Source organism: Sus scrofa, chromosome X, assembly GCF_054392235.1.
Source record: "Sus scrofa isolate SSC_HxYL_T2T_F1_AM1 chromosome X, Sscrofa_HxYL_maternal_Yorkshire_Landrace_v2.0, whole genome shotgun sequence".
NCBI lineage: Eukaryota > Metazoa > Chordata > Mammalia > Artiodactyla > Suidae > Sus > Sus scrofa.
This window is the reverse complement of record NC_139401.1, coordinates 78,869,761-78,886,759: the sequence shown is the minus strand read 5'-3', so window position 1 is coordinate 78,886,759 and position 16,999 is coordinate 78,869,761. Positions and strand designations below refer to the sequence as shown.

The following is a 16,999-nucleotide window of genomic DNA, read 5'->3' as shown; positions in this document are numbered from 1 at the left end:
CTGGAGCAGCTGGGGTGGGGGGGGGAAGAATATATCATCTACAGAATGTCACCAAGAGCAGAGGAAGCTAGATATATGGCTAAGATCTATAAAATAGAGGCAGGCAGTTTTCAGGAGTGAGTTTCCTGAAGGATATGTATTGCTTTTTGACAGCTTTTTCTAACTTAAACGTAATGATAATGCCTTCCTAGAGTGACAGCAGTGCCTAAAGGACAATTCATCTGCCCACAACCTTTTCAATGAGTGTGAAATTTGCATCAGAAGACCCATTGGACTCAGATACTTGGACCATATAATTTCTTGAATTATCAACAACATTGTGGCCTTCCAGGTCCATGGTAACTCCTTGAGGGCACAGAAACTCTCCGTTTGTTGTGTCCTCCTATGTAGAAATTAGTACCCAGAGTATTAACTGGTGATTTTGATGAATAGTCAGGAGGTGGTAGTTTTTGAGTTATTAACTCTAATAACCACACCCCAGGTGGAAGAAAAGAGTTTCTGTTGAAGCCCTTTATCATGCTGCCCAAATAGGAGGACTGTATCATGCTTGAACATTTGCATTTGGTTGTTAACACTTTTCAGAGGGAAGACTGTTCTCATGGGTATTTGCATTACCTTAAACTTGTCTTCAGGAGGACTTCTCCCTGCTACATCTAGGCCATCAGCAATTTTTCCAGATTTATGTCTCAAATATATCCCTAGTCTCTCTACTTCATCTCTATTGCTACAAGCCTGCTTTAGGTCTCCATCATCTCTTGCTAGTGTGCTGCAGATGTCACTGGCTTCCCTCTTTACATTCTTGCCCCCTTAACAATTATCTAGACAGAAGCCAGGCTCATCTTTTTTTTTTTTTTTTAAATACAAATCTGATTATGTCACTGCCCTGCTCAAAACCTGCTGGTGGCTTCTCATTGTATTTAGAATAAAACTCAGTCGTTACCCTGGCCTTTGAAGCCCAGCACAGTCAAGCCCCTGACTATCTCTGATCCCATTTCATATGATATTTCTACCTAGTCAGTATGTTCCAGCCCCATGGGCTCACTCTCTCTACCTCAAATACATCTAGTTTCCTATGGGGAAGGTTTTTGAATGGACTAGGTACCTAAGTTACTTAAATTGTGTTAGAAGAAACTACAGGCCTTGAACACCTGGAGGCAGAGTCTCAGTCAGTAATGGCAGTTTAGCCTACCAACCCCACAATCTGTAGTCATTGTCCCCTTTGCTATAGAAGGTGATAGCTAAGAGAAGGCACAATTTATTGAACATTTATGATGTATGCTAGGCACAGAATAAGCACTTCATAGGCATTAACTCATTTAATCCGTGCAACAACCCTACGTGCTAGATAAAATTATTACCCCTATTTTATAGTCTTGAGAACTAAAGCATAGTCACACAGCTAGTAAGTTGGGAAATATGGGTAAGTACCTAGGCAGTCTGACTCCAGATAACTCCAGATATAGACTATGGATTTCACAACCACTTCTAAGAGCTGATCTCTTGATCTGTGTGAAATTTGTTCATCATGATTGAGATTAGATACTTGACTTTTAGTGACCCTTTAGTTTTGATGATCACTGCTTGCCAAAAAAAATTCCCTTGGGTTCTATCACCGTGAAAAATATCAGCTTGGGCTTGCCATTTTGGTCATACTGGATCGTTGTAAATGAGACCATGTCGTAATAGAGCACTCATGTCAGGTATTTTTGTGTTTGTGTTTTGGTTTTCTTTCTTTTTTGATGGTCTTGCTGCATAGTCTAAAATTTCATGGTAATGAATCCTAAGAACTAGCAAGGGATGAAGCCTGGCTTGGGATTGTTATAACTGTTTCCTAAGGCTGCAGGAATCATTTGCAATTGCTCTCAAGAAAGCATTCAGTTTTGGGCCAATAAGGAGTCTGTGCTGAGTTGGATGACAATAGCTTGAATTGTTATGGGGATATTGGGTAGAATGGGGAGGTGATGCAACTTATATGGCTGCCCAATTTCTTATACCCAGGAAACAGACCAACTACAGCAGAAATGCATCATTCATTTCTGATAACTACTATGTAATCACTCTCCTTCTCCCTACTTACTGCTAAAAGAAAGTAGGAAAAAAGAAAGAAAAAATGGAATGGTAGTGTCAGTAAACACTCAGCAAAGTAATATAAATATGTAACCAGTAAAAATAATGTAGTAGTATAAATATGCAGTATGAATATGTAACCCATAAACATGCTATATTCTATATAATATATATTAAAAGTGTGTGTGTCAACAGCAGTAAGATGTTTGGGACCCCTGTGTATGTGTGTTTTAAGTATTTAAATATAAACACACATATGTGTAAGCCTCCCCACACAGATTTTTTCAGACCAGCAAGTACTGGGTAAACATGATAGAAAACTCAGTTTATTACTTTAAATGTGGTGCTCTGATAAATATATGTCTGAATATATTTAAAAATAAGTAACAATGGTTGAACTTTATACTTATATGTAATCACTAAAGTTTTATTGTTTCTCGTGAAACCTAGACTTGCCTGAATACTGTTGAATGGAACTGCTTTATCAGTACAGTTTAAGCTGAAATGTCACTAAATAAATACAGTGACAATCAGTGGTCACTCAGAATTCTCTTGTCATGGACATTTTTTTGTCTGGTTTGTTTTCAGTGGCATTTGATAAAGTGTTTCAAATGTATTTCTGTAGTGACTTTTTTTGGTAGTGTTAACCTACTGTATTTAGTGCATTTGTAGATTTTTAGGTGAGTCCCATAAAACATATACTTGCTTTCCTCTAGGCTCCATAGTACAACTCCAGAAGGTAGATATACAGAGCTGTCTTACCAGGCGTTATGTTAGGCCCCAGGATTAATGATATGAACTGTACCAAATCTGGGACCTGACTGGTGTTTACTATCTTTGGTAGCTTAATTGCCCATCATTAAAGGCATGTTGGCCCTTGGATCACTAGGCTGCCATTTAGTACATTGGAAGAAAATGTGTGTCTTATAGAACCTTATTACCTTACAGAAAAATTAATGTTAAAGTGACTCCCTTCTACTAACAGAACTTTTTTCTACTTGAAAATCTCTGGCTTACCAATATGTATTTTATAAATCACTTTTTAAAATGTGAATTGCAAAGTATTCACAATTTGCTAGGTACTCTAAAGATGGGTACTCCTATGATTCTTTTTTTCATTTTTTAAAGTTTTATTGATATATAGTTGATTTAGATTCCACATATAAGTGATATCATAAGATATTTGTCTTTCACTGTCTAACTTCACTTGGTATGATAATGTCTTGGTCTATCCATTTTGCTGTGAATGGTAATATTTCATTATTTTTTATGGCTGAGTAATATTCCACTGTATATATGTACCACATCTTTATCCATTCCTTTATCAGTGGACATTTAGGTTGCTACCATGTTTTGGCTATTGTAAATAGTGCTGCAGTAAGCATTGGAGTGCATGTATCTTTTCAAATTTTAGTTTTCTCCAGATAGATGCCCAGGAGTGGGATTGATTGCTGGATCATATGGTAGTTCTATTTATTATTATTATTATTATTATTATTATCATTTGCTTTTTTAGGGCCACACGTGTTGCATATGGAATTTCCCAGGCTAGGAGTCAAATTGGAGCTACAGCTGCCGGCCTATGCCACAGCCACAGCCACAGCCACAGCAGTGTGGGATCTGAGCCACGTCTGTGACCTACACCACAGATCCTTAACCCACTGAGCAAGGCCAGGGATTGAACCTGCATCCTCATGGATCCTAGTTGGGTTCATTACCACAGAGCCACAACAGTAGTTCTATTTTTAGTTTTTTGAGCAACTTCATGCTGTTTTCCATTGTGGTTGCAACCAGTTTGCATTCCCACCATGGTTATTCTTATTCTGAGTTTATATTCTATCTAAAATGAAGTCACACAGTAGTTCCCTGGTGGCTCAGTGGGTTTAGGGATCCAGTGTTGTCACTGCTGTGGCTCAGGTCACTGCTGTGGTGTGGGTTTGATCCCTGGCCTAGGAACTTCCACGTACCATGGGTGCAGCCAAAAAATTAAAGTAAAATGAAGTCACACATTAACTACTTAACATATACAGATAGAGAATTAATAGCTGCGTTTTGGGAGATAAGAATGTGTAGAAATTGGGGAATTATTTTACTCTTTGTAATGATCTTTACAACTTGTCAGGAATTAGAACAACTCTAAGAGTAACTTTGTCACCATGTTGCTTTCCTTCATAATGCTGAAAATGATGGTACTGACAGTGAGATGGATTGTATGATGATTAACAGAGAAGCCGCTGGGGCCAGATCTCCTGAGTTTTTATTCAACAATACCATTTATAAATGACCTGAAGCAAATCACATGACCTCTTGTTGCCTCAGTTTCCAAATTTGTAAAACTCCGCCTCATAGAGCTTTAGAATACAATGTGTTAATACATGTAAAGCTTCTGGCCGGTAGTAAGCACTCAATGCTAGCCATGATGATTATTTTTACTGTTTTTGTTGTTACTGGCTTTGTGTCCCAAAGACCAGTGTGTAGCTAAGAGTTACTTCCTCACTTCTCATGTAGTTATCTGCTTCTCATGTAAATAAGTGTTGAATGCAGCTCTCAAGAACAGCTTGTGTTTGTACTTATTACCTACTCAAAAGAGTTCCTCAGTGGCTCATTGCTACCAAGTAGCCCTCACCTAGCCACAAATATTTTTTAAAAAGATTTATCATGAGAATGATTGTTAACATTACACAAAGGAGTCTTCATCAGTTACCTCATTTCGCCTGGTACTTTTTACAGAGCATTTGTTTTTGTCACTTGAGCATGGGATTCAAGATAAAAATACAGAGGTAAGAGAGAACAAATGCCACTATTGTGAGCAACACATATCTCCCCTAAAAGGCAAGGCTGATGTGGGAGGGAAAAAAAACAATGAAAAGTAGTATGAAAAACACATATACATAAAACTTTATGGTTTTGCAGTTACAGAAATTTATAATATGTATCAAGTCATTCTTTCCAGGAGCCCAAAATACTTCCTGTGTTCTCATTTGAAATTAAGCGAAGAGAGTTCCTGTTGTGGCTCAGTGAGTTAAGAATCTGACTGCAGTGGTTTGGGTTGCTGCGAAGATGCGGGTTCAGTCCCTGGTGCAGTGGGTTAAAGGATCTGTTGTTGCCACAGTTGTGGCATAGCTCTCAGCTGCAGCTCGAATTCAATCCCTGGTCCAAGAACTGCATTATGCCTTGGGCGCAGCCATAATATTTTAGACTTGTGGCTGCCAAGGGGGAGAGGGAGGGAGTGGGATGGATGGGGTGCTTGGGGTTAATACATGCAGACTATTGCCTTTGGAATGGATTAGCAATGAGATCCTGCTGTGTATCACTGGGAACTATGTCTGGTCACTTATGATGGAGCATGATAATGTGAGAAAAAAGAATGTATATATGTATGTGTAACTGGGTCACCATGCTGTATAGTAGAAAATTGACAGAACACTGTAAACCAGCTATAATGGAAAAAAATAAAAATCATTATATAAAAACAAAAATAAAAAATTAAATTAAGATGAAATTTGTTGGATTATCATGACAGTGTTTCATTATTGGGCATCATCCTCCCAAACCAGTTCTTAACATTCTTTACATTCTTATGTTTCTTCTATATAGTATATGTCTACTGTTAATAAATCATATTTTTGAAAACCAGGTAATTTTTTGATGGCTTACTGAAATAAATAGTTGTAGATGCCTCTATTGCATTTTATATTTAAATGTATTTTTCAGAGACCCCATTTCCTGTAAAAGTTTCATAGAAATTAGTTTTCAAACGAAAAGTTTCTTGATAATATATACTAATGTAGCAATGTGTTTCATAAACAAGTGTAATATATAATAAAAAGAGGTCTTTGTAGAAAATTCATTTAGTTTTAGTTAAGTGAATTTCTTATGCTTTTGATACTATAATAGTCTATGACATAATGTTTTATGCCTTTTTAAATCTTATATAATAACTAATTTTGAACTTGATCCCCTTGTTTTTCTTGGATCTGGGAAGATACTTAATTGTTTTTCCCCAAAGGGGGAATTGATGTGTGTGTGTGCAAGCACGTGTGTTTGCATAAGCATGGACCAGTCTGACTGAAATGAAAAATTCCATAGGTGACTTGGTAACAGCTCATCTATAACTACTTATGAGGAAGTTGAAAACACTGGCGCTACTACTCACATGACAAAAAGATTTCCCCAGGCAAATGAGAATGCTAATTGTGTGGTTCACACTTTTAACTTGCTTGTCCATTTTGGGGTCTTAACCTAATTCAGCCTAGTTATTTTTAGTGGCCAGTAGTATTTCATGTGCATAGTATCTCCTTCAGTATCAATAGGATATTGATGGTGAAGATGGGGCTATTTGTCTCAATCACATCAATTTCACTGTACCAGTATCCCCTTACCATCAATAGGAGTCAGAATACCACTTGAGAAATGTAACTGAACAGTCCAACAGAAAGATGACTTCTAGTCCTTTAGAATCTGTTGAGTACAGTGTCTCAAATAGTACCAGGTGTACCAGTGCAATTAATAAATACTGTTCCATAATTTCATATGTGACTAGGGGACAAGATTAGCAAGAAGGGAAGCTATTTTGTAGCTGATGTCATGGGTAAAATTTGCAGTCTAAAGGGTTTCCAAACACATGAAATTTTGCTTGCTTGTTCTAATGTGCCATTTCTTGTATTCTGAATTTCTCAATGGGACAAAAAACCCTGATTTCCTCATTGTTCTATACCAGAAAAATTTTTACCTAACCTAATTAGCCTGGTCATATCCACTAAAATGCTGAATTTAGGATATTATAGCATATTTAGAGAAAGTCACTTATCTCTATCACTCATTTATATTTTTCATTATAATCTGATTATGAAGTACTTTAGGATATTTCAGAAAGTACAAAGAATCATATAAAGACCACCCATGTAACCACTCACAGTTTTGCCAGATCTTAACTTTTTGCTATATTTGCTGTCAATATATTTTGTAACAAAACTGAGCAGTTGAAATCTTTAGTATAACTTTCACTCTCTCCCTTCCCAGAGATAACTACTATCCTGAATTTGGTATTCATAATTCCTTTAAATGATTGCATACTTTGACTACATATGTGTTATCCATAAATAATATATGGTGTTATTTTGCATATAGTTTTGAAACTTTATAAATGGTATCACTCTGGGTATATTCTTCCACAACTTGATTTTATCCCTCAATTTTTGTTTTTACCATTTATCCATGGTGATTGATGGCGGTGTAGTTCATTCATTTAAATTGCTTATAATATTCCATAGTACACTGTGAGAGATTAAGCCAGCTGTACAGTTAGAGGGTTCAGTCCCAACAAGACCACCCACACTTCTGAAACAAGCTGCAAATTTGGGTGATTCCCAAAACCACCCTCAGTTTTGATAATTCATCAGAAGGACTCCCAGACTCACTAAAAAGCACTTACGCTCACAATTATGCTTTCTTAAAGGAATGGGTATAGATTGAAATCAGTCAAGGGAAGAAGTGTGCAGGATAGAGTATGGGGTTAGGGGTGGTTTCCAATTGTGGATCTTTCGGTTGTCCTCTCCCCATGGAGTCAGGGCAGTGTTATTCTCCTGGCATTGATATATGGCAGTATGCATAGAAGAAAGCTAACCAGGAAGCTCAACTGAACTTTAGTGTCCAGAGTTTTCATTGTAGCTCCATCACTACTCAGGCATGGCTGATTTGCCCCTGGGGCTGATCTCAGTCTCCAGCCTCATGAGAGGTTGACTGCTACCACAGTTCCCAAAGCCTCTATGCTAGATCACTCTTTGGACTTTATAGCATGGCTAGTCCCCACCCTAATACTACCTGGTGTGGCCAGCCCTCACCCTAAGTCATATTGTTTGTCTGGTGACCCAAGACCCACAGACAAACAAGGACACTTCTTTCAGGCTTGGCATTCCAGGGGCTTAGAGATCACCTCCCAAAAGCCAAGGACAAAGGCCAAACGTCTTTGAGGGCCAGGTTAAATTCTTCATTTACACATATGAATACACCACATTTTCTTTTGTTTATTATCCTCTTCATGGACATTTGGGTTGCATGTTATGTAAATCAAATAGTACCTATATTATTTATTTAATTAATGAATGCTTTGGTTAGCTTCTTTAGAAATATTAACTTGTTTAATTCCCAGAAGAATCCTATATGAGATACACACTATTATCCTCATTCTACAGATGAAGAAAATAGGATGCAGAGAGGCTAAATACCTTGTTCAAGGTCACATAGACAGAAGATGGAAAAGCTGGTATACAAACTCAGGCAGTCAGGCTCCTTCCTCATAAACACTATGTTATGCTGCCTAAAAAATGTAGCAACAAATATTTTCATAAACATCTTTTTATACATGTCTGAGAATCTTTGGAAGATTTATACCTGATAATAGAATTGCTGTACTGTAGGGATATGCATCTTCAACTTCATTAGACACTGCCAAATTATTATCCAAACTGAAACTGATATTTTTCAACAATTTGTAAGATGTTTGTACATATCTTTCCTGGTCTGTGGCTTTTCACCTTCTTTTGTTATCCAGATGTTTATAATTTTAAAATACTCCATTTTTTCAGTATTTTTTCTATGATTTTGCTCTTTATATCTTATTTAAGAAATATTTCTTTCCTGTGAGCTCAAATACATGTCCCCTTTTAGAAGCTTTGTCTTTTATATTTATGCCTTTCATCTATCTGGGAGTTATTCTGAATGTGGTGTAAAGCAATTGTCTCAAAACCATTTTTTTCTGTGGTCTATTCTGTCCCCGCTGGTCTGTAATGCCACCCCTGTCATAATCACACCCATATATTTATAGACCGTTTTATTAGTTCACTATTGATGCCATAACAAATCACCATAACTTAGTAGCTTAAAACAACACAAATGTGTTATCTTATTGTCCTGGAGGTCAGAAGTCTAAAACAGGTAGGTAGGGCTGCATTTCTTGGGACTCTAGGAGAAAATCTGTTTCTTGTCTTTTTTAGCTTATAAACGCCCCTGTATTACTTGGCTTGTGACCCCCTTCCAGGAGTGGCATGACTCTGACCTCTGCTTCCATCTTCAAATCTTCCCTGACTTTGACCCTTCTGCTTTCTTTTTTTAAGTACCTTTCTGATGACATTGCAGGATAATCTAGGATAATCTCCCCATCTCAAGATCCTTAATTTAATCATACCTGCAGAGTCCCTCTTGCTGTATAAGAGACATATCAACAGGTTCCAGGGTTTAGGATGTGAACATCTGTGGTGGGGACATTATTCAGCTTACCACAGTCTTGTTTCTGGGCTTACCATCATTCTTAATGTTACAAGTCATCCCTTTTAAGCATACTCATTTTTTTTTTTCTTTTTACAGCTACACCCATGGCATATGGAATTTCCAGGCTAGGGATCAAATTGGAGCTGCAGCTGAGGCTTATGCTATAGCCACAGCAATGCTGGATCTGAGCTGCATCTGCAACACCACATTTCATGGCAATGCTGGATCCTTAACTTACTGAGCAAGGCCAGGGATTGAACCCACATCCTCAAGGAGACTACGTCAGGTTCTTAAACCACTGAGTCACAATGGGAACTCCATAAGCATATCCATTTTATAACCACTACCTCATAGTTCTACTATCTGAATAAAGTTGTAGGGGAATCTAATCCTGCTGTTTGTTGTGTCTTAATTCTCACTCAGGATGTGTTTCTTTGTCTGTTGTATAATTTTAGATTATAAACTCATCATAAGAAGATTGCATCTGTGACAATCTCATGTGGCCTGGGGTGAGGTCATATTGCTCCAGAAAGTTTTAGCAACTGCTTCCAACGAGTTTCCAGGGATACTACTGAAGTTCCTGTTGTGGCTCAGCAGGTTAAGAACCCAACTAGTATCCAAGTATCCATGAGGATGCAAGTTCAATCCCTGGCCTTGCTCATTGGGTTAAGGATCCGGCGTTGCCATAAGCTGCAGCATAGTTCACAGATGCTGCTTGGATCTGGTGTTGCTGTGGCTGTAGCATAGGCCAGCAGCTGCATCCCCGATTTGACCCCTAGCCCGGGAACTTCCATATGCTGTAGGTGTGGCCCTAAAAAGAAAAAAAAATTCCCCAGGGATACTACTGACCCAGAGCCACTTTTCCTGATGTTTTATTGGTTAAAGGTTTCTCGGATCATGTAGTAGTGTAATTTCAAATTTCCAACCTGTGTGAGGCTGCTTATAAATAGAAAGGCATAATCTTCCTCCACACAGGGCTTTATGTAAAACAATTTCCTAGGTTTTCTCTCTCTTACAGTAAGTGGATTTTCCCCCTAGATCACCTTTTACTGAAGTATAGTCCTTTAGGGATCCAGATGTTATTAGAGACTATCTCATTCTCTGTTCCCTATCTTGTTTGGATCCTAAGGCTTCCCCTTTCCCTATGTGGGCATTAAAACCCAAACCTGGAATTCCCATTGTGGCGCAGCAGAAACAAATCTGACTAGGAACCATGAGGTTGCAAGTTCAATCCCTGGCTTCTCTCAGTGGGTCAAGGATCTGGCATTGCCATGAGCTGTGGTGTAGGTCGTAGACGTGGCTTGGATCTGGCATGGCTGTGGTGTAGGCCGGCAGCTATACCTCCTATTAGACCCCTAGCCTGGGAAACTGCATATGCCATGGGTACAACCCTCAAAAGACAAAAAGACCAAAAACAAAAAACAAAAATCCCAAACCCTTAGATTCATGAGTTAAGCAAATTCCTTAGAGCTTCTGCAGCATTAACTCTCGTGCTTACTGCTCTAGTTTTCAGTTCCCAGTTTAGCTTTTGCTTACTTTTATGGTAAGCAAAATCTCCAGTCTTCCCTTGTTTCTTCCTTAACAGTTCTTTGTGGTCACTTCTGTTGAGGGGTCTTATCCATCACCTCTTGAGGCTATTTGTAGTCCATATATCTTAGATAGCCAGTAGCTGGTTTGGGCTGGGGATAGCTGAGCTCTGCTTGGGGACTGTTTTTGCTTGGTCACAATTCTAGACTTCCACATTGTATTAGCAGTAGCACCTTTGCTGTATTAAAATATTACTAATCTTGAAGTTCCCTGATGGCTCAGCACGTTAAGGATCCAGTGTTGTCACTGTCATGGCTTAGGTTACCGCTGTGGCACAGATTCAGTCCCTGGCCCTGGAACTTTATAAAAAAATATATTACCAATCTTATTTCTGAGAGATTGTTAATACCATCATAGAAAGGATAATACATTATCAAAATCTTTTTTTAAGATAAATGTATTAAATGTTAGATATGTAAAAAGTATTATATTACCCTAATTTTAATCTCAAGAATTCTATCAGGGACCTGTTGTATAGCATAGAGAATTCTACCTGATATTCTGTGATAATCTATGTGGGAATAGAATCTACAAGAGAATGGATGTATATACATGTATAACTGAATCACTTGTTGTACAGCAGAAATTCTCACAACCTTGTAAATCAACTATACTTCAATAAAACTAAAAATTCTAATTCTCATTTTCCTCTTCTTTTCTAGGATGTGTGCAGTGTTTGGTGGAATCTATTGTCTTCGCCATTCAGTACAGTGCCTTGTTGTGGACAAAGAATCTGGAAAGTAAGGATGATATAAGTAACCTTCCTATATTTATACCCCAAGCACAGGTGAAAATGCTAAAGTCAATTTTTCAAAAATGATTCTTCAAATATCCTCCTTGGTATTAATAACATATCAACCTTGATTAAAAGTAATTTGTGTTTAGGTCCTCCAGAACAAGGAAAGTGAATTTAGAATATAGAAACTAAATTAATTTCCCTGCAATATGACTATAGCTCCTGATCATCCAAGCTTGGAAGACAAATCATTTCAGCTGCCAGGGGTGGGTGATGAGTGATGTTAGTTTTCCTTGTGGCCTTACCTCCTCTAATTGATTTTCATCGGATGACAACAAAGCCCTCTGTTATTGCATTTTTAAAAATGGAGCTCACCTAAAGACTCATCAGATTAATCTCTGCTGATAATGCATGTCATTCCAAAAGAAAAGACTTTAATGAGTTTTTAGGTAGATTGTTGTCATAAACTATGCTGCCCTGTTACCTGAGGATAAATTCTTTTACAACCATATCAGGCCCACAGGTTGTTTTAGGATTGAAATAAGAATGTACCTGCTTTTAAGGAAAGTTGAACACAATCTATTTATCTGTATATTTTTACATTTCAATTATGCTTTTCTAGGATTTATTATTTTTTACTAAAATATGCTCTTTTCTAAATTACACCAAATTGTATTCTTCAATTTCTGTGTTTTGCACTGAAACTTAAATTGGGTCAGCTGGATCAACTTTTAGGAGGTATTTAAATTGCTATGTATTTTTCTATGTTCTTAAGCATTTACTGGCCTTTATCTCTTGTATGATCTTTTAGGGCTATATAAAGAAATAGTTTATTGTTCAGGTCACAAAATACCTTAATATATTGAACTGGAAACTTAAAAATATAAGTTTTAAGCTGTTTTTTCATTTTACAATAGTTCTGTGTGGTCTAAGTGGCATAAAATGTCTGTTAACTTCTTATAGGCCAGTTGTAGTGCAATAACTAGTATTTTGAGATATGGGGGAGAAACAGTTTCAGCTAGAGCATATAATATTTAGACAGTGGATTTGCTTTAGAAAAGTAATTCTCTAGTATAAGATAGACACGTATTTTAAAGGCTTATAGTTTACTTTTAACACTTTAACAGAAAGGTACTACCTACATGAAACATGATAATTTACAGTGGAAAATATACCCTGAAGGTTCAAGATATTCATATATTGATGCATGAAGGGTTCTGTGGAGGTTCATGAAGCAATAGTTGTCTTTATGACTCTTAGAGTCATTTTTCCTTATACATTCATTTTGAAGCATGAGCATGTTCCCATGATGGAAAGCCAGATAATGAATTGCTTGTTTTGTGCTTATTTACTTAGATCCTTTTACCTTTTGGGGGCCTCATTCCAGTCCTACATGTTACTCTTAGTGATATGAAGAATTTGCATGCCTCATGTTTGTTTTTAAAAAAAAAATAGATATGTTAGTACAGTAAAAGCATCTGTTGAACTAAAGGCTACATTTACCTTAATTTTGTCTTAGTGTTTATTACAAACTCTGAACAGAGAAACTCTTTTTCATGGTCTTCTGCAGATTTCAATTGCAACAGATAGTTGAAGGCTAAGGATCTAAAGAACAAAGTTTGGTAGTTTTCAAATTTTAATGTGCCTCTAAATCACTGGGTAAACTTGTAAAAAAAATGCAAATTTCTGGGCCTCACCCTGGGGAGTAAAATTGGATAATGTGCTTAGAGCTGAGCCAGGGAATTTACAGTTTTAAGAAAAACTCCCAAATGAATAGAATATAATGTATGTGCTCCTTAGATAACACTGAGAAACCCTGATCTGTTCAGGATTTAGCAAATGATACTTTGTTCCATGATGGACTGGGACTCCATGTCTTAATTCATTTCTTTTATTTTTCTTTAGAAAGACCTCAAACATAATAACAATTATTGTTTAACAGCTTGTAAGGCATGCACTGGTCAGGTAGCCCTGGAATGAAAGAAGACCTGGAACTCTGTCACTGCCATGAGTGACAGTGGGCAAGTCACTTTTCTCTAGGACAGTTCCTTTATCTGTAAGATGAGTTAGATGGATTCTGCAGATTTTCCTCCCAGTAATGATGCATGCTTTGATTGAATTACTGGAAGCACCTAGAAAGTACTTAGTTTTTCCTTAACATTTAGAAATAAATTATCTTAAAATGTTTTATATGCCCGGATATAGTCCATTTGACTCACCTATTAGGTAATCTTCAGTCCTAGTGAGAAATTCAAAAAATATTTCAACTTGCCTACTTTAATGGATATAAATGAAATAGTGTAATCTCTACTTATGCTATTTATATTTTACTAGAACCTCAGTTTTCCAATGAGTATCTTCCTTTTGTCCATCTTGAAATGTTTAAGATATAGCCCTTTTGTATTCTGCATATGATTCTCATACTGGAAAACTTTGTAAACCGCAACTGTTTATTTCCTTAATAGTAGGACAGTTTTTAAAATTTGACATTCATTTATAATATTCATGATATCTATAATCTCACTATACTAAATTGCATAAGTAATCTTTAAAAAGTTTGAGACAACCAGTACTTCAGAATTGTAAATTAGTATCTTTGTTAATAATTATGAAATTTATAATATTTTTGCTTCTTTAAAAATACTCATGCTATCAAGTCAAATAGTCTATTAACATCTATAGCTAGCATTGATTGAAGTTGACTCGGGCTAATGTATCTTTCCCAAACACTATTTTGTCATTCAAAATCAAATAATTGAGAGACCTACCTACCAATAATACATGTTTTATCAGGACTTGAGTATAAAGTGAGGGATAATTTTTTGAGGGAAAAATCTTGAGCTTATATTTGGACATATCCAGCATACATTTCTTTTTAAGCAATCTAGTTTAACTCAAACAATTGTTTATTCTAAGTGTAATTGGTATATTAATCAAGGGATCTGGAAAGGTTTACATTTGTCTCCTTATGGTCTTAGATAGCCTTTTCCCTCCTATTTTTCTATATGGAACACTTGACATCTCCTTTCCTCTTTGGCGAAGTTAAGAGCTACTTGTGCTTCAGGTATAAGGTCTACCAGATTCCACAGACTAGATCAGAAACTTCTGCTAGCCCCCCATCTTAGGTCTCCTTATATGATTGTAAATTCCCTGTAAGAAAAGGCAGGATCTCACCGCTGTATCTCTAGAACCAAAGCAGGTTCCTATCAACCATTATAGTCAATAGCTTTGTGTTAAGTGAATGAATGAAGATTAAAAACTGATGATAGCCCTTTTTGTGCTTTTCTTTTCACCTTTCATTGAGGAAAGCTGATAGAGGCAAAAATGATCATAGCATTGAGTTTAGTGTGGTGATTGCACATCAAAGTATCGTATACACTTTGAGAGAAGAAATAATGGAATGTGTAATTAATGCAACCTTATTTTCAGCTAGATCTTATTGTTCATTTTTGTTTAATTTGCTCGTCCAGAGAGCCACACTGACTGTGCTCTCTCTGCTATGTTATCTTCAGAAGATATAGGTATCAGTAGTTCTTTTCTATACCCTCTCACTAAATTCTAATACTGAACCCATCTGTTGACTGTTTCTGGAAACACTGAATGGTCTATTGAGCAGCTTTCTTTTCCTTTGCTGCAGTGCTGACCATGTAAAACTAACTGTAAATTAGATTTGGCCATTTAGCAATGTAGTATTTGATATTAGGGTAGGATATGGATGACCTTCATCCAGATATGTCTGTAACCAATAGTCTGAATCTAATTACTTCAGCTAGTGCTCTTGTGAACTTCAGCTGTCTCACTAGATTTCCTGCTATTACTATTTCTTGGAGATACCTATTTTTTTCTCATGTCAGGAATAACTGTATCTTTCCCAGGTACTTGGAAGTTAGTAATGAATAGTATGTTAGATCAAATGTGAGGTAACTGATTCTTAATACCATTCATCATTGTAAGAAAATCACTGAATTTCTGATTTTAGTATGTCCCATTTGCAAAATGGTATTTGTAATATTCTAGTTATTTAAACTCCACCAACCCAAATCCTAGCTGCTATGCGGATAGAGATGAATAAAACACGGGATCTTGGAGTTTCCACTGTGGCACAACAGGATTGGTAGCTGCTTGGGAGTGCTGGGACACAGTTTTGATCCCCAGCCCAGAACAATGGGTTAAGGATCCAGCATTGCCACAGCTGTGGCTTAGTTTGCAACTGCAGCTTGGATCTGATCCCTTGCCTGGAAACTCCATATGCCTTGGGGTGGCCAAAAAAGGAAAAGAAATTTAAAACAAAACAAAACACAGGATTTTGCCCTTGTGTACAAAGAGTGTAGGTTGTAAAGTCAGAGAGGTCTCGATCTGTACCCTGGTTTCACCACTTACTAGCTGAGTGAACTTTAACAAGTTGTTTCACCTCTCTGTGCTCCAGTTTCTTTATCTTTAAAGTAGGACAGGACAGTACCTATCTCATTCGGTTATCATGAGTATTAACAGATAAAGCTTGTAGAAACCACATAGCAAGAACTCAGTACATGTTAGCTAGTAGCAATTATTAATGTAATGGGTACTTTGGAATCTCATGGAGGAGATATATCGTGAAGATCCTTGTATGCTATAGTAAGGAGTTCAGACTAATCGATGGTAGTTTTAAGTGGGTGAATAACAAGATTAGATTTGTTAATTAGAAGTTAGCAATTCTGGCAGTGATTTGGAAAAGGTACTGTGATGGAAAGAGATTCTTTACCTGCAAAAACAGAAATTCTGTATCGTTGTTTCTGTCTTTACACTATTCACATACATGGGATACTTCCATCATTCAGTCATCCATGAAACAGGTATTACTTGTTATCTGTGTGCCAGGCACTGGAGATACAGCACAGAATGAGACAATAATGGTCTTTGTTCTCATGGAGCTTAGAGTCTACTAGGAGGCATTAAAGAACAAATAAATTAATGAGATAATTACACATTGAGACTGGTTCAATATGCAGATCTTCTCTGTCCCTCCCTGTGTAAAAAGCTTCAGTGACTTTGTATCACTTTAGGATGAAGTCTAAGACCCTTTTACATGACATGTGAGACTCAGGTCTGGCCTTTGTCTGCCTTTCTCAGTTCATCTCTCTTCCCTCTCTGCTTCCATTTAATTGTCAGTTAACACTGAACTGCTTGTGGTCCCCTGTACTTCTCTTACTTGCTTCTGTACCCCTGCACACGCCATCCTTCTGCCTGAAATGTTCTTCTTACACACTTACTTAACTGATTTTCATCCTCTAAAAGCAGCTAATGTATCACTTCCTCCAAAGAGCATTCCCTGATACTCTGTCCCTCCCTGCCCAAGCTTCC

At 37.1% G+C, this 16,999-nt stretch overlaps 1 protein-coding gene across 3 annotated transcripts in view; it reads left to right on the top strand.

Annotated features, from left to right (window-relative positions):
* CHM (CHM Rab escort protein) overlaps nucleotides 1-16,999 on the top strand; it is a 192,069-nt gene that overhangs the window by 122,848 nt on the left and 52,222 nt on the right. For all 3 annotated transcript variants that reach the window (XM_021080640.2, XM_003135219.7, XM_085008875.1), the window contains exon 9: nucleotides 11,586-11,663. In XM_021080640.2, the coding sequence (XP_020936299.1) occupies nucleotides 11,586-11,663 (78 nt within the window). The remainder of the gene's footprint in view (nucleotides 1-11,585; nucleotides 11,664-16,999) is intronic.